General features: G+C 40.5%; 1 protein-coding gene across 4 annotated transcripts; it reads right to left on the reverse strand.

Annotated features, from left to right (window-relative positions):
• Positions 1-6,873: 6,873 nt before the first annotated feature.
• Positions 6,874-17,584, reverse strand: LOC109045643. Of its 4 annotated transcripts, none has more exons than XM_042712127.1 (5): positions 17,539-17,584; positions 17,120-17,452; positions 8,056-8,163; positions 7,817-7,893; positions 6,874-7,515 (listed from the first exon to the last, which is right to left on the reverse strand). In XM_042712127.1, exons 1-5 carry the CDS (start codon positions 17,561-17,563, stop codon positions 7,432-7,434), a joined length of 627 nt encoding a protein of 208 aa, XP_042568061.1. In that variant the 5' UTR covers positions 17,564-17,584; the 3' UTR covers positions 6,874-7,431. The 4 variants fall into 4 exon arrangements, 3 of the variants coding, with proteins under 3 accessions (XP_042568061.1, XP_042568062.1, XP_042568060.1); XM_042712128.1 differs by lacking the exons at positions 7,817-7,893; positions 8,056-8,163 and adding exons at positions 16,643-16,719; positions 16,885-16,986; XM_042712126.1 differs by lacking the exons at positions 6,874-7,515; positions 7,817-7,893; positions 8,056-8,163 and adding exons at positions 15,868-16,327; positions 16,643-16,719; positions 16,885-16,986.
• Positions 17,585-18,481: the final 897 nt, after the last annotated feature.

Below are 18,481 nucleotides of genomic sequence, written 5' to 3' on the forward strand. Positions count from 1 at the left end.
GTGGGGGCACAGTTGTTGGCACCTCTCCCAACAGGGACACGTTTCACAGGCAAGGGATTTCTACTAGACTGGGTGTTATGGGCGGACTCCAGGATATTTTTGGTCAGCAAGACATGACAAGGGATTCTGAGGTGGTTTCAATGAGCAGATTAGGGCTCTCTGAAATAGCCTCCTTTGCCAGAACACAGACGGTCTCCAAGGGTCCCTTCGTTTCTCAGTGGGAGTCAGAAGATGACCATGGACTTGACTCGAAGAGGGAAGGAGTGCAGTTTGGTGGTCACTGCTGACATCCTCAGGAGGGTTAAGGATCTGCCAGTCTTTGCGGTGATGCACATAATTAGACAAGTCCCAGAAATTCAAAAACATGCAGCTGCTCCATCTCCCAACAATTTTTATACTCATTCTGCTGGGTCCTAGAGTGGCTGGTTCATTCTGTCAGGGTTTGGCAAGGGAGGACCCAAATGCAGCATGAACAGGGAGAACAGAGTTTATTAACAAAAATGAGAACACAAACAGATGAGGCAGGACGACAGTTCACACAACAGGAGAACAGGCTGGTCGGGGATCGGGGTAGCTCCAGACTCTGTGGCAAAAGGATGGTAGCAACTCAAGGAACCACAGGCTTGGCCCTGGGGATGATAACTCTAGAAGCACCGAAATGTCTGTCAGGTCAGGAGAATCAGCGACCAGGGAGGACTCAGGGAAGCAGGGCAGGAACCAACACAACAGACACACATAAAGAGAAGACAGCAGGAGAGACAAGAGATAGACACACACAGATCAAAAGTAAAAACTTGTAAAAACTGACTAGGGAGATAAGACAGAAAACTGAAAAGGAGAAACAAAAAGTACTAAAATAAATACTAGAAATAATTAACTGGAACTTATAAAAAGGATAATAATAGGAATAAGCTAGGAATAAATACCTGGAACTACAAACAAAATAAAGACAAGACAGCAACTTTGCTGAAATCTAAAGAAAAAAAAATAGGGCACCCTCACCTGAATACTGACACACACGCATCCACTCATTCATCTACACTGACTACACTACATTTCCCACAAGCCCCGGCCTTGGACTCTGATCCAATCTCATCAATGAATTACATCGCTTTTGTATATAAGCTGGACTATCACTACAGCTCAACGCGAAGTCTTGATTTGCTGTGTCTGTCATTTCTGAGCGTTATTACCCATGTTTGATTTCCTGTTGCCGTCTTTGTTTGATATCCTTTCCGTACCTTTGCTGCCTACCTACCGACCCTTGCTTGTTACTGGATTTTGATTCTCTGTTCTTCCTACGTTTGTTGATATTGCTGGTATTTACCATTGCCTGTACGACTACGAGTCTCTGCAATAAAGCCTGCATATGGATCCCATGTCGAGTTCTGGTTCATTACAGAAGACTTCGCCTACACGAGATCCAGCGGCTTATGAAGGTCTTCATACCACCATGGCGGCCCAAGCCAGTCAGATCGCTGCTAACCAGTTTCAGCTGAATCGACTGACGACTATCACAGAGGAACTCGTCAGAGCCGTTCAGAGTCTCCATACAGCTCCCGCGGCCACACCAACGCCGGAAGCGTCCGCCATTGCCCACGTTGCAGGAACGCCGTCCCAGGTTAATCCCCGTCTCGCTTTCCCTGAGAGATACAACGGTGACGCCAGCAAGTGTTAAGGGATTTCTATTACAATGCTCCCTGTTTGTTGAACAGCAACCCACGCTGTATACAACTGATACTGGGAAGATCGCCTTTTGTTTGTTCACTGCTGACTGAGAAAGCACTGGAATGGATTACTGCGGTATGGGGCTCCGATGGATCTGCATTCACCTCCTTTCAGGATTTCCTACAACAGTTCAGGGCAGTATTCGATCATCCTAAGGAGGGGAAAGGGAGCTGGAGATCGCTTATTGGAGTTATCGCAAGGCAGAATGACGGCGGCTGATTATGCCCTACCTACGATTTCGCACTCTGGCGGCACAAACTAACTGGGTGAGCGACACGTTAGAAGTACTCTTCCGCAAGGGTCTGAATTATGATCTTCAAGCTGAGCTAGCATGCAGAGACGAGGGCAGAGATCTTAATAGCTTCATCGAACTTACCATCTCCATTGACAATCTGCAACGTGCCCGACGATCCAGTTCTCGTCGCACTGATCACCCAGTCTTCTTGCCGTCTCATGAACCTACTGAGCCCATGCAGATCAACACGTACCACCTGTCTATGGAGGAGAGAGATCGACGTATCTCTAACAGGCTATGCATGTATTGTGGATTACCTGGCCATCAACGTAACAACTGCCCCACTCGTGCATCTACCTCCTCACAATGCTCGGTGAGTACTCCTCTCACTTCCATGTGTGATACCCAGTGTGTAAGCATTACCGTTGAATTATGGATAAACGACAGACAAGTTATTACCTCTGCTTTACTCGATTCTGTGGCTGCTAGCAATTTCATTTCTGAGGAGTTCGCTAGGAGGTATAACATTCAACTGATTCCATGCTCTACCTCTCTCTCAGTGGAGACAATAGATGGTCGACCACTGGGTTCTGGATCCATTACTCACCTCACTCGCAAAATCTTGATGGCGGCTGGTTTACTTCACAAGGAGAGGATTAAATTCTACATTCTCCCCACATCTCACACACCCGTGATTCTTGGATTACCCTGGCTACGTCTGCATAACCCTCAGATTTCGTGGAGAGAGGGTCAAGTTGTGAAGTGGAGCAATTATTGTCAACAGAACTGTCTTTCTCTGGTCAAACCCATTCCTGTCTGTTCCGTGTCAATCGCTTCAGCACAAGAGTCCATTCCCGATCTGCCAGAGGAATATGCTGATCTTATGGAGGCCTTCAGTAAGGAACAAGCCAACATCTTACCTCCTCAGTGTAAATATGACTGTGCCATCGATCTTCTGCCAGGGCAATCTCCCCCAAAGGCTCGCATCTTTCCATTGTCTCAACCTGAGTCCGAAGCCATGAAGGATTATATAAAGGAAGAACTCCAGAAGGTTTTCATCAGACCATCCACATCCCCTGCTTCGTCCGGGTTCTTCTTCGTGAAAAAGAAGGATGGTGGTCTTCGTCCTTGCATCGATTATCGTGGACTAAACGAGATGACGGTGAAATTCAGATACCCACTTCCGTTGGTTCCTTCAGCCCTCGAACAGCTTCGCACTGCCCAGTACTACACCAAACTGGATCTGAGGTGCGCATACAATCTCATTAGCATTAGGGAGGGAGATGAATGGAAGACCGCCTTCTCCACCACCACTGGACACTATGAATATCTTGTGATGCCGTTCGGACTGGTCAATAGTCCATCTGTGTTTCAGTCGTTTATTAACGATGTCTTCAGAGACATGCTGAACATATCTGTGATTGTGTACATTGATGATATACTGATCTACTCAAAAAACACACTTCCCGAACATGTACAACACGTCCGAGCAGTTCTTCAACGCCTCATTAAGTACCAGTTATACGCCAAGGCGGAGAAATTCTAATTCCACACGACCTCCACCACATTCCTAGGGTACATAATCAGTCCCGGAGGGGTGGCCATGGAAGAGAAGAAGGTCAACGCCGTTCTTAACTGGCCGGAACCTTCAAAACACGCTAAAAGAGTCGCGCGATAACGCGCGTCATCACTACGAAGGGGATTTATTAGGAACTTCAGTACAGTTGTTGCCCCACTTACCTCAATGGTCAAGAAAGGAGCTCACCGACTACAATGGTCAGAATCCACTCACCAAGCATTTCAGACCCTGAAGCAACGATTCAGCAACGCGCCCATCCTCTGCCACACTGACCCTTCATTACCCTTCATTGTCGAGGTTGACGCATCTAACACAGGTATCGGTGCTATCCTGTCCCAACGTCCAGATCCCGCCGCGAAACTTCATCCCTGTGCCTTTTATTCTAGGAAGCTCAACTCAGCGGAACGCAACTACAGTGTCGGGGACCGGGAACTCCTTGCCATGAAGGCAGCATTCGAGGAGTGGAGGCACTGGCTAGAGGGAGCCACGCACCCGTTTACAGTACTAACAGATCACAAGAACCTGGAATACTTACACACCGCCAAACGCCTTAATCCTCGTCAAGCTAGATGGTCCCTGTTCTTCACTTGATTCGACTTCTCAGTAACTTATCGACCCGGCTCCAAGAACACCAAGGCGGATGCTCTTTCACGTCAATTTGAGGAGGAGGATATTCCAGTAGATCCAGAACCCATTCTGCCGTTTCATGTAGTAGTTGCCCCCATTCAATGGGACATCATGATTTTGCTCCAACAATACAGGGAGCAGAACAAGACCCCAGTGGCCTGCCCAGTCGACAGAATCTTCATCCTGAACATCTTCATGATCAGGTCATCAGTCAAGTTCACTGCCATCCATCTTCCGGTCACCCAGGTATCAACAGCCACCATTAATCAGCTGGAGAACCGCTTCTGGTGGGAATCACTGCACAAGGACACAACCAACTACATACAGCAATGCAATAACTGTATCACTAACAAATCGTCCAAACAATCTCCTGCCGGTCTCCTTCAACCACTCCCCATTCCACAACGACCATGGTCTCACATTGCAATAGACTTTATTTACGGATCTTCCCAATTCCCAGGGCCACACTACCATACTTACCATCATAGATCGATTCTCCAAGGCTTGTAGACTCATTCCACTACCCAAACTACCCACAGCTCTTCAGACTGCAGAACACCTCTGCAATGGGTCTTTTGATTGTATGGCTTACCCGAAGACATCGTGTCAGACCGAGGACCTCAATTCACCTCTCAGTTATGGTCAGCCTTCTTCAAAGCTCTGAATGTCAATGTCAGCCTCACCTCTGGTTATCATCCCCAGGCAAACGGACAAGTAGAGAGGCTCAATCAAGAACTGAACCGCTTCCTCAGGACCTACTGCAACCAGAATCAGGACGATTGGGCTCGATACTTACTATGGGCAGAATATGCGCAAAACTCCCTTCTCAAACCCTCAACTGGTCTGACTCCCTTTTAAGTGTGTACTGGGGTTCCAACCTACGATGTTCCCATGGTTAGGGGATCCAATGGACGTACCGGCTGTGAACGATTGGATGGCACGCAGTGAAGAGGTTTTGAATCGGGCTCATGTTCACCTTCAACACGCTGTTCGAAAGCAAAAGGAGCAAGCGGACCGCCGAAGGCGCCCCGGTCCCAACTACCAGCCGGGGTCAATGGGTGTGGCTATCAACACGGGATCTCCGTCTCCGGCTTCCTTGCCGCAAACTGAGTCCAAGGTACGTGGGTCCATTCCAAGTCACTAGACAAATAACCCCAGTTTCTTTCCGTTTGGCACTTCCTAACCACATACCGTATTTCTCCCACCTTTCATGTATCCCTGCTCAAGCCCGCTGCTGGTCCCAGATACGAGGGAGAGGGGAGGTCCCGTGCACAGGCCCCTCAACCCATCACCATAGAGGGCAAGGAGGCTTACCAAGTCCAAGAGTTACTCGATTCCAGACCGTCGGGGAAGAATGCTGCAGTATCTGGTCGACTGGAAGGGGTACGGTCCAGAGGAGCGCTCTTGGGTAAATTCTGAGGATATTCTAGACCCCAATCTCATCTATGAATTTCATCGCTTACATCCTGAAAGGACCGGCCCCCTCGACCCCGTGGTAGGCCCCGACGTCATTTGCCTCCTCGCGCCAGGAGTCGCCCGCAGGGGGGGGGGGGGGGGCTCTGTCACGGAGACGAAACCCCGTGATTTCCTCTGCTGGCCAGCAGCCATGTGCTCAGGCACAAAATAAACAAAGACACATTAAACAAAGAGAGGACAGACAAGACTTTCAGGGCAGGATCCTGATACTCAATGTACTTCACCACTGTATGACTCTTGTTCTCTTCAATCAGTTCTATATAATATATAACATATTCAGCACTGTGCAACCACTCAAATGTTTAATTATAGATTACATTACTGTCTAAAAAAACAAACCAGTAAAGACAAGAGGGAAATTAAATATGATCAGTGAATGGTCACTCACCAGTGATGCACAGTCTGGTGCTGTTGCTGTATTTTGGAGGTGCATCTGAGGTCACACAGCAATAAAGTCCTAAATCATCAAGAGTGACATTGTTTATGAACAGACAATGTTAACTTTGCTCTGAATATTTAAGTTTAAATGTTTTTATTGTAATAAAATTTAGCTGAAGTTGAAGAAGAAAGTAATATCAGAACCGAAGAATCTGGTAGTTTCAGTAATAACTAGTTAGCCTCCTGTACATAAAGATCAAAGTTTATGACCTAAATCTGTTAGTTGATCTGTTAAATTCTCTGCTGCTTGACAAAATATGAACAGAACTGTGAAACAAAACACACACACATACATACAAAACAATTTGGAATGTAACTGTGTCATAATACAATGTCAATTTTATTAATTTACAAAGCACATTACAATATTCATAATGTACAATAAACTCACAGAGAAGCTGCATGGCCTTCAGGATGTTAAAACACTAAAATTAAAACACTGCAGTCTTGTTTCTTTCACACAACTTTAAAGATGAAACTTGTCTTGGTTGCTTTCAAATAACAGGGTGATTTTTAACCACAGTCATGAGGAAGTTAAAGGCAGGTTTGCTCTGACCACATGTGTTTTCTTGTATTTAAAATCAAACATAAACCCGTATATAAGAGCTCTTGTCTTTTATCTTTTAAGTAATAATCTCTAATTTCATACCTTTAATGGTCACACTTTATTTTTAAGGTCCAGTTCTCACTAATTAACTATGACTTTTGCTTCAGTAAACTCCTAATTTGATGCTTATTAATAGTTAGTAAGGCAGTTGTTAAGTTTAGATATGGGGCAGAGATTAAGGAATCTAAAATATGGTCCTGCAGCAAAAGGCATTAATATGTGCTTTATAAGTATAAACAGCCAATATGTTAGTAAAATGCATGCTAGTTAATAGTGAGAATTGATCCTTAAAATAAAGTGTTTCCTCTGTATTATAAATATCTGTTTATTGTAGGTTTTGTTCTTTGTGCTCAGTGTTATTCTGTTTTATGGAAATGAATAAGATGAACAGAATAAAATGTGTGAAACTCAGTAGTAAAATAGGTCTAGGTGTACATTTATTCATAGTGTATGGTGGTCATGTTCACTTGGTTATAGTTTAAAACCACCGGCTGCATGCAAGTGTGTAAGGTGTTGTTCATCAAGTGACCAAACCAGTGGAACATTTTATTTGCATGAAACCATGCTGTGTGTAAACCACAAACATGAGCTGTGCAGATGTTAGATGTTTCAATATGTATAAAAATATTTTTATGCAAGCCAAAAAAAAAACCTCTTGAGAGCTTTTATTGATGTTTGTGTCCTTGATTTCCTGTTGTATGACAAATAATAAAACATAAAACTGTAGAACAACAGCAAATTTCACTGGCTGTAAAGGACAACAGTGCTCTGCTCTCGGCAATGCATGGTGTTACCAGGATACATGAAAAAATCAATTTCAGCACACTGAAAGAGAAATACATTATATATCAATGGCCATATACAGTATGTAAGACACGATATACAGTAACAAAATAAATTCTCACAAGGGATGAAGGGGGTTATTTTTCAAGCATGACAGGCTTAAATCACATTTTAAAATATTGTCTGTCTCAGTCAAGTGTTTCCCAGAGTTGTGTAACATCTTACATTTTTCAGATCATTCAGATAATAAATCTTGATCGTGTTATTTAAGTTGAAAGGATTTACTGCAATAATCACTAGGAAGGGTAAAAATAATATAGCATTTATTTGAGTTATCGAAAACCTTTGGATTATTTGGGTTTTTAGCTGCAGTGTAATTTTTAGATGTTCCAGGAACATCAGTGTAGCTCTTCACCAAACCTGAAACAACAATCAATCAAACATTACTGAATTCACACATTATAACAGACTAAACAAACAAAGAATGTGTAATATGGTTATGTTTGTGTAGATCTAAAATCTTGTCTTCTTGTAGTTAGTTCAGTGAGACCTGAACATACTCGCAGTAAAAGCAGTACAAACCTATTAATGCAAAGATCAGAAGCACATTCAGCAGGACAGATGTGATGATGGTCAGGTTTCTCCATGGTGTCTCCTGTTGTGATTCTGTCTGATTCTCGTGGACTGAGTCTTTAATGCAACGATCAGAATATTAATCTCTGTTTAAGTCTTTAAACAACTTTATAAACATATACAGTATATTCAACATGGAAATTCATCATATTTGAAATGAGAAAATGTAAAATTTAAATGAGAAAATAACTAACCAGTGATGTAGATTTTGGTGCCGTTGCTGAATTAAGTGGTTCACTAGTTTTGACACAATAATAAACTCCTAATTCATCAGCGGTGATATTTCTGATGAACAGACGACTGTTAGTTTTCACTGAGTATTTGTGTGTGAAGTTGCTGTTTTCATATTCTGCTCCTTCATATGTGCTACTGTAAGTGCGTAAGATGAACTCTGGAGGATCCGGTGATTTCTGTTTGTACCAGTAAATCTCCTCTATATCAAGATCACAGTTTATAATCACATCAGCTCCTAAAGTTACTGCTGTGTTTGTTAGACTCTCTGTGACTTGAGACCACATCAACAGATCTATGAGAGAAAGAAAACATGTATTAAGATAATAATCGACAAAATTATAAATAAATAACACAACTTATTTAAATGTGATGTGATAAACTCACAGATCTGAAGCTGGATGATCTTCATCGTCTGATCCAGGTGAATATCTTCTATACTGTGATCATTCAAACATCTCTTACTGTGAGCGGAAACATTACTGAGCTTTAGATGAAACCTCGAGCACACATAGAAGAGGAAGTCAGAGCTGGGCTTCTCTGATAGCACTTCAGCCATCTTCAGGCCTGTAACCTGAATGCACTAAATGATGTTTATAAAAAAAAATATATTATATATATATATATATATATAATATATATATATAATATAATATATATATATATATATATATATATATAAGTGAGCAAAAAAGGAGAACTGGCCTGATTCTGTGAAATTCAGATGAAAAGTTTCTATTCACATACGCTGTGGGAAAACTTTCTATACAATATCTGAACATTGCGTCCTGCCTTTTGTTGAGGGAATGCCATTTTCAATATCATAAACAACCATGCTATTATTGTATCTCCAAAACACATTAATTTCTTCTGGCTTTAGCTCCTTTTCCTTCTATGAACATGGTAATATAACAGAGCCTCCAACAACACAGTGATTTGAACTGGGTCCTGGAGAGACACTGGAGACAAGAGTAACAACCTTAGAAAGCACAGACAGTCATGTCAATAGTTACCAAATACAGTATGTTAACTGAGGACTCCTCATGTGTGTTTGCAAAGCCTGCTTTATATCGTAACGGGTTCACAAAACAGTCCTCACTAAAATGTGCCACACTTTTGAGAACAGACAGTAATGAATAAAGATAAAAAGACAAACACTACAAATCCTTCAGAAGAAAATGCTGAGCCACGGGTGCTAAACACAGCCAGGAACAAAGATCTGATGCAAGCGTGACTAACGTTGTCTGTGTGAAGTTACGTTTTGATAAATATATTTTTGTAACTTTTAGGTACTAATATGAACACTATTGGTCCTTGATCACAATAATTCCTTCCATTGACACATTTGTATTGCTATTCATATCTCTACCACATGATGGCACTGCAAACTTTTGTAGAAATTTTAATCAAGAAAGTAGCATTTACGGCTTGTTTCTTAAATATATTTTTTTTTTATTTAGTGGTTTTTTGGATGTTTTTTTGTGATGGTTTTTAAGTTGGGTTTTGAAAAATTTTTTGTGGAAATTAATCAGTAACCCGCAACCACGACTGGCCATGACTGCCCCTATATCCTCCCTTATATCTGTTTCTACTGTATATGCCAGGTTAAGAGCAAAAACCACCAGTTGCTGTCCTCTGGTGGTCACAAACATAATAACACAATACTTGAGTTTTTCAATCTTTTCAAATTTTGAAAGTGTCAATTATTTTCCTCTGAGGTCCACTTATAAAGTCAAGTTTTATTTTACTTTTATATATGTATTTACTCTTTATTTATATTTATTTTTTTTTTTATTTTGGTATATGTTTATTTTTATTTTTATGTTTTAATATAGGTATATATTTATTAAAACGCTTGATTAAAGTCTCTAAATCCATTTTTATATGATTTTGATATAACATATAGACAGAAATACACATCATTAGTTGTAGTTCTTATAAGGACCTCAAACAGAGCCCATTGTGTTTTGTGAACCTTAAAAACTGAAATAATGAAATTTACTTGCCCATAAACAGCACATACATTAAACTGATGTATAAAAGCAATATCACACTCTCAGTAGTGCTGTTGACCTGAATTATAGCACTTATGCTTGATTATATTTACATATTTAAGCTTTAAACTTTAAACATTCAGAGATTTCAACACTGAAAGGCACAACATGCTTTTTATGTTGATATATTTGTTTTGAGTCTTGTGGTTGTTCAGGATCCAGAACTTGAAGCTGGTGTAGATTCATATCTTGAAATTGTTTCAAATGATATTTGGTTCTGTTGATTCCATGAGCAAGAAGCTTTAATAGTCCTTCAAATGTCAGATTTAACAGTAAATGAGTAGTTCAATCTAAAAACATACAGTATTGTCTCACATTTTTGTCCATTTTTGTAGCATTTTTTTTTTAATAAGCATGGCAAATTTTTTGACCAAAATATTCATATTTAAAACCCATGCATGTATATTTTCATCAACTCTATGATTATATGCTAAGATCACAGTGATCAGAAGAGCATTTATGAAAGCAAATATCAGGATAATAATCTGCCAGTGTGTCTGATTCTCCTCAGTGTCAGGGTTTGGCAAGGGAGGACCCAAATGCAGAATGAACGGGGAAAACAGAGTTTATTAACAAGAATGAGAACACAAACAGATGAGGCAGGACGACAGTTCACACAACAGGCGAACAGGCTGGTCAGAATCTGGAGCTACCCTGATCCCCCTCCAGACACTAGACTTGGTAGCAACTCAAGGAACCACAGGCTTGGCCCTGGGGATGATAACTCTAGAAGCACCGAAATGTCTGTCAGGTCAGGAGAATCAGCGACCAGGGAGGACTCAGGAAGCAGGGCAGTAACCAACACAACAGACACACACACACACACACACAAAGACAAGACAACCGGAGAGACAAGAGAGACACCGATCAAAGTAAAAAGAAATAAAAAATAAAACAAATAATAATAATAATAATAAAACTTGCAAAACTGACTAGGGAGATAAGAAATAAAACTGAAAAGGAAAAACAAAAGTAATAAAATACTAGAAATAATTAACTGGAACATATGAAAACAAAAAGGATAATAATAGTAAAAAGCTAGGAATAACCAGAACTACAGTACAAACAAAAATAAAGACAAGACAGAAACCTTGCTGAAAAACTAGAAAGAAAATAAAGGGGGGAAATCTAAAGGTTCAAGAACTAAAATAAAGAACTAAACCACAGACTGGAACTAGACTATTGACTAAACACAGGAACAAAAAACTAGAACAACAAGAGGGAAACTAGACTAGTTGCAATATAATGAATAGCGATTTCTAACAAGACTAAAGATACAAGCAAGGAGAATGCACACAAGGCACACACAAAACAAACCAGAAAAGACCAGAGAGAAATTAACACAACATAAAAGGAGCAGAGCACGTGAGGATCAGGTGAACACAATTGACAAAGCAAAAACCACCAGTAGCGAGGGGTGGGGTGTTGCAGGATTTGGAAGTAGTTGCGGACTGGAACAGACAGATGGTGGGATAAAGGTGGGGGCACAGTTGATGGCACCTCTCCCAACAGGGACATGTTTCACAGGCGAGGGATTCCTACTGGACTGGCTGTTATGGGCAGACTCCAGGATGTTTTTTGGGTCGGCAAGACACGACTGGCAAGGGATTCTGAGGTGGCTTCAATGAGCAGATTAGGGCTCTCTGAAAACAGCCTCCTTGGCCAGAACACAGACAGTCTCCAATGGTACAGCATGACAAATAGGATTATTTTCTGTGGGGCTTTACATGACTAACAAAATTTTCAGGATTGGCTTCTGAGGATTCTGTAACTGGAGCGGAGTCTGGAGTGGCTCTGGGGCTATAACAGGGATGTCTTTAGGGACCTCTGGACCAGGTTCAAATATTGACTCTGGAAAGCCCTTGGAGACTGTTGAAATGCCCTCCTGGGCTGCAGGAATAGACCCAGGAACCAACTCTTGACTGTCCCTGGGGGCTGCTGAACTGCCCTCTGAGGCTACGAAGATTGACCCGGAAACTGGCTCTTGACTGCCCTCTGGGGCTCCTAAACTGATCTCCAGAGCTGGAACTGGCTCAAAGACAGTCTCAGGAACATCATCTGAGGCTTCTGAACTGCCATCTGGGGCTGCAGGAACAGACTCCAGGACTGATTCTGGAGTGCCCTTGGGGGCTGCAGGAACAGACTCATGAACGGATTCTTGGATGACTGGAGCTAACTCTTGGGCTGGTACCAAAGCAGACTCTGAAACAGGCTCTGGAACAGACTTTGGATTGAACTGGGATGAGGCAGACTCTAGACCTAGAGCCCAACACTAGACTCTGGTCAGGTGCTCGAGTGGATTCTGGATGCTCCTGGTGCTGAAGCATATTCAGTGCCCATGGGGACTGATGGCTTGAGAATGACCTCCATAGATATGACAGGGATAGTGGGCTGCTTAGGAGTGGTCTCCAAGGTCGTGACAGGAGAGGACTGCTCAGGCCTGACATGAGTGACTGTGACAGGGAGCTGCTCAGGACTGGCCTCTGTGACCATGACAGGAAAAACATGCTGCTCAAAAACTGGTTTCTGTTGCCATGACAGGGAAGTGTGCTGCCCAGGGATACTTTCCATGTCCGTGACAGGGACAGCGGTCTCCTCAAGACTGGACTCCATGGTCATAGCAGGAAGGCCAGGCTGTTCAGGGACTTACCTCTGTGGTCATAATATTGAGGTTGAGCTGCTCAGAACTGCCTACATGGCCATAAACGAAGCAGCAGGCAACTTGAAATCTTCCAGGATAAGTACATGGCGTGGTCTCTGAACAAAGGGATCTAGCCCTCCTTGCACGGCCCTCCTTCCCTTACTCCTCCCAAGGCAGGAAGTTGTCATCTTGCCCCACTTCTTGAGTGACTTGGACTGACATAAACACAGGATTATCAAGAATGGACATGACAGGCTTTGACTTAACTGGGACAGAATTGACAGACACAGGAACAGAGGTTGAGCTAGAAACTTCCCTCAAAGCTACCTTGAGCTTGACTGCTTCAGAGGACTTCATTGACTCAGGTGTGACTGTGGTGGGTTCAGGCGACTCAGAAGCTGGAGCTGGCACTGAACTGCTCTCAGAGGCTGGAGCTGGCACGGAGGACTCAATGGCAGATACAGCAACTTGGGCCCCGCTCTTTCTTCTGTCCCTTCATTTCTCAATATGAGTCAGAAGATGATCATGGACTTGACTCGAAGAGGGAAGGAGTGCAGGTTGGTGGTCACTGCTGACATCCTCAGGAGGGTTAAGGATCTGCCAGTCTTTGCGGTGATGCACATAATTAGACAAGTTCCAGAAATTCAAAACATGCAGCTGCTCCATCTCCCAACAATTTTTATACTCATTCTGCTGGGTCCTAGAGTGACTGGTTCATTCTGTCAGGGGTTTGGCAAGGGACCCAAATGCAGAATGAATGGGGAGAACAGTTTATTAACAAGAATGAGAACACAAACAGATGAGGCAGGCAGACAGTTCACACAACAGGAGAACAGGCTGGTCGGGGATCGGGGAGCTCCAGACACTGTGGCAAAAGGAGACTTGGTAGCAACTCAAGGAACCACAAGCTTGGCCCTTGGGACAGTAACTCTAGAAGCACCAAAATGTCTGTCAGGTCAGGAGAATCAGCGACCAGGGAGGACTCAGAAAACAAAACTGACTAGGGAGATAAGACATAAAACTGAAAAGGAGAAAACAAAGTAATAAAATAAATACTAGAAATAATTAACTGGAACTTATAAAAACAAAAAGGATGATAATAGGAAAAAGCTATATAAATAACTAGAACTACAAACAAAATAAAGACAAGACAGCAACTTTGCTGAAATCTAAAGAAAATAAAGGGGGGAGGAGGGTCAAAAGGTTCAAGAACTAAAATAAAGAACTAAACCACAAAGACTGGAACTAGACTATAGACTAAACATGGGAACAAATAAAACTAGAATAACAAGAGGGAAACTAGACTAGATGCAATACACTGAATAGCGAGTTCTAACAAGACTAAAGATACAAGCAAGGAGAATGCACTACATTGCACACACAAAACAAACCAGCAAAGACCAGAGGGAAATGAACACAATATAAAGGGAGCAGAGCACATGAGGATCAGGTGAATACAATTGACAAACAAGGACTAAACAAGGGGGTGTAGTGGTTGAAACGAAGAGGCAGGACAAGAGAGACCAGAGGGAAATGAACACAATAGACACAGCCATGTGCTCAGGCACAAAATAAACAAAGACACATTTAACAAAGAGAGGACAGACAAGACTTTCAGGGCAGGATCCTGATACTCAATGTACTTCACCACTGTATGACTCTTGTTCTCTTCAGTCAGTTCTATATAATATATAACATATTCAGCACTGTGCAACCACTCAAATGTTTAATTATAGATTACATTACTGTCTAAAAATGGATCCAGTATATAATAAAATATAACATCAATATGATCAGTCAATGGTCACTCACCAGTGATGTACAGGCTGGTGCTGTTGCTGTATTTTGGAGGTGCATCTGAGGTCACACAGTTATAAAGTCCTAAATCATCAAGATAGACATTGTTTATGAACAGACAATGTTAACTTTTTGTTCTGAATATTTGTTTTTAAATGTTTTATTGTAGTAAAAATGAATATTGAAGTTGTAGAAGAGAGTAATATCAGGATCGGTGGTTGTGGTATTTTGTGTTTTAAGTAGTTAGCATTTTGTATATTGTGATTAAAGTTTATGGTTTAAATCTGTTAGTTAATCTGTTGTAGAAGAGAGCTGCTTGACAAAATATGAACAGAACTGTGAAACAAAACACACACACATACATACAAAACAATTTGGAATGTAACTGTGTCATAATACAATGTCAATTTATTAATTTACAAAGCACATTACAATATTCATAATGTACAATAAACTCACAGAGAAGAAGCTGCATGGCCTTCAGGATGTTAAAACACTAAAATTAAAAACACTGCAGTCTTGTTTCTTTCACACAACTTTAAAGATGAAACTTTGTTTCTTTACTTTCAAAATAACAGGGTGATTTTAACCACAGTCATGAGGAAGTTAAAGGCAGGTTTGCTCTGACCACATGTGTTTTCTTGTATTTAAAATCAAACATTAACCCATATGTAAGAGCTCTTGTCTTTTATCTTTTAAGTATTAATCTTAGGTCCAATTCTCACTAATTAATTATGACTTTTGCTTCAATAAACTCCTAATTTGACGCTTATTAATAGTTAGTAAGGCAGTTATTTAGATATGGGGCAGAGATTAAGGAATCTAAAATATGGTCCTGCAGCAAAAGGCATTAATATGTGCTTTATAAGTATAAACAGCCAATATGTTAGTAATATGCATGCTAGTTAATAGTGAGAATTGATCCTTAAAATAAAGTATTTCCCCTGTATTATAAATATCTGTTTATTGTAGTTTTTGTTCTTTGTGGTCAGTGTTACTATTATTCTGTTTCCTAATGAAATGTTTGTTCCGTTTGTGGAAATGAATAAGATGAACAGAATAAAATGTGTGAAACTCAGTAGTAAAATAGGTCAAGGTGTACATTTATTCATAGTGTATGGTGGTCATGTTCACTTGGTTATAGTTTAAACCACCGGCTGCATGCAAGTGTGTAAGGTGTTGTTCATCAAGTGACCAAACCAGTGGAACATTTTATTTGCACGAAACCATGCTGTGTGTAAACCACAAACAAGAGCTGTGCAGATGTTAGATGTTTCAATATGTATAAAAATTTTTCTATGCAAAAAAAAAAAAAAAAAAAAAAAAAAAAAAAACTCTTTAGAGCTTTTATTGATGTTTGTGTCCTTGATTTCCAGTGGTATGACAAATAATAAAACATAAAACAACAGCAAATTTCATTGGCTGTAAAGGACAACAGTGCTTGCTCTCGGCAATGCATGGTGTTACCAGGATACATGAAAAAATCTATTTCAGCACACTGAAAGAGAAATACATTATATATCAGTGGCCATATACAGTATGTAAGACACGATGTACAGTCAGCCAATCATTATTGCAAATAAATTCTCACAAGGGATGAAGGGGGTTATTTTTCAAGCATGACAGGCTTAAATCACATTTTAAAATATTGTCTGTCTCAGTCAAGTGTTTCACAGAGTTGTGTAACATCTTACATTTTTCAGATCATTCAGATAATGAATCTTGATCATGTTATTTGAGGTTGAAAGGATTTACTGCAATAATCACTAGGACAGGTAAAAATAATATAACATTTATCGAAAACGTATTTTACCTTTGGATTATTTGGGTTTTGAGCTGCAGTGTGATTTTTAGATCTTCCAGGAACATCAGTGTAGCTCTTCACCAAACCTGAAACAACAATCAATCAAACATTACTGAATTCACACATTATAACAGACTAAACAAACAAAGAATGTGTAATATGGGTTATGTTTGTGTAGATATAGAAGCCCTTGTCTTCTTGTATTTAGTTCAGTGAAACCTGAACATAGTCACAGTAAAAGCAGTACAAACCTATTAATGCAATGATCAGAAGCACATTCAGCAGGACAGATGTGATGATGGTCAGGTTTCTCCATGGTGTCTCCTGTTGTGATTCTGTCTGATTCGTGTGGACTGAGTCTGCAAATGGTTTCTAATTCTATTTGAAGTCTTTAACAACTTTATAAACATATACAGTATATTCAACATGGAAATTCATCATATTTGAAATGAGAAAAAGTAACATTTAAATGAGAAAATTACTCACCAGTGATGTAGATTCTGGTGCCGTTGCTGAATTTATGTGGTTCACTAGTTTTCACACAATAATAAACTCCTAAATCATCAGCAGTGATATTTCTGATGAACAGACGACTGTTAGTTTTCACCGAGTATTTGTGTGTGAAGATGCTGTTTTCATATTTAGCTGCTTCATATGTGCTACTGTAAGTGCGTAAGATCGACTCTGGAGGATCCGGTGATTTCTGTTTGTACCAGTAAATCTCCTCTATATCAAGATCACAGTTTATAATCACATCAGCTCCTAAAGTTACTGCTGTGTTTGTTAGACTCTCTGTGACTTGAGACCACATCAACAGATCTATGAGTATATCAAGAATGTATCAAGATAATAATCAACAAATAAATAAATAACCAAAATTATCAAATATAATGTGATAAACTCACAGATCTGAAGCTGGATGATCTTCATCGTCTGATCCAGGTGAATATCTTCTATGATCATTCAAACATCTCTTACTGTGAGCGGAAACACTATGAAACCTCAAGCACACAGAGAAGAGGAAGTCAGAGCTGGGCTTCTTTGATAGCACTTCAGCTGTCTTCAGGCCTGTAACCTGAATGCACTAAATGATGTTTATAAAAAAAAAAAAAAGAAAAAAAAAAAACATCTGGCCTTTCGTTGAGCAAATGCCATTTTCAATATCATAAACCACCATGCTATTATTGCATCTCCAAAACACATTAATTTCTTCTGGTTTAGCTCCTTTTCCTTCTATGAACATGGTAATAACAGAGCCTCCAACAACACAGTGATTTGAACTGGGTCCTGAAGAGACACTGGAGACAAGAGTAAACACAACCTTAGAAAGCACAGACAGTCATGTCAATAGTTACCAAATACAGTATGTTAACTGAGGACTCCTCATGTGTGTTTGCAAAGCCTTCTTTATATCGTAACGGGTTCACAAAACAGTCCTCACTACAATGTGCCACACTTTTGAGAACAGACAGAAATGATAAAAGATAAAAAGACAAACACTACAAATCCTTCAGAAGAAAATGCAGAGCCACAGGTTATAAACACAGCCAGGAACAAAGATCTGTCCACATTAATATGAAAGCTGGGGCGGTACCTTTTCAAAAATATACTTTTGTAACTTTTAGGTACTAATATGAGCACTATTGGTCCTTGATCACAATAATTCCTTCCATTGACACATTTGTATTGCTATTCATATCTCTACCACATGATGCCACTGCAAACTTTTGTAGAAATTTTAAACAAGAAAGTAGCATTTACCTGAAATATGTTTAGGACAGCATTTAGTGAAACATCAATCAATGTTTTATTTATTTGTTTTTCTTTTTAATATTTACTTATTTGTAT

Source organism: Cyprinus carpio, chromosome A22, assembly GCF_018340385.1.
Source record: "Cyprinus carpio isolate SPL01 chromosome A22, ASM1834038v1, whole genome shotgun sequence".
Lineage (NCBI taxonomy): Eukaryota > Metazoa > Chordata > Actinopteri > Cypriniformes > Cyprinidae > Cyprinus > Cyprinus carpio.

Coding starts and splice junctions, on each gene's coding strand:
- LOC109045643 (XM_042712126.1), bottom strand. CDS start 17,563: ATGAAGATCATCCAGCTTCAGATCT. Junction 17,453..17,538: donor GATCATCCAGCTTCAGATCT/GTGAGTTTATCA, acceptor ATATACTCATAG/ATCTGTTGATGTGGTCTCAA. Junction 16,328..16,642: donor AAAACCCAAATAATCCAAAG/GTAAAATACGTT, acceptor TTTCTCTTTCAG/TGTGCTGAAATAGATTTTTT.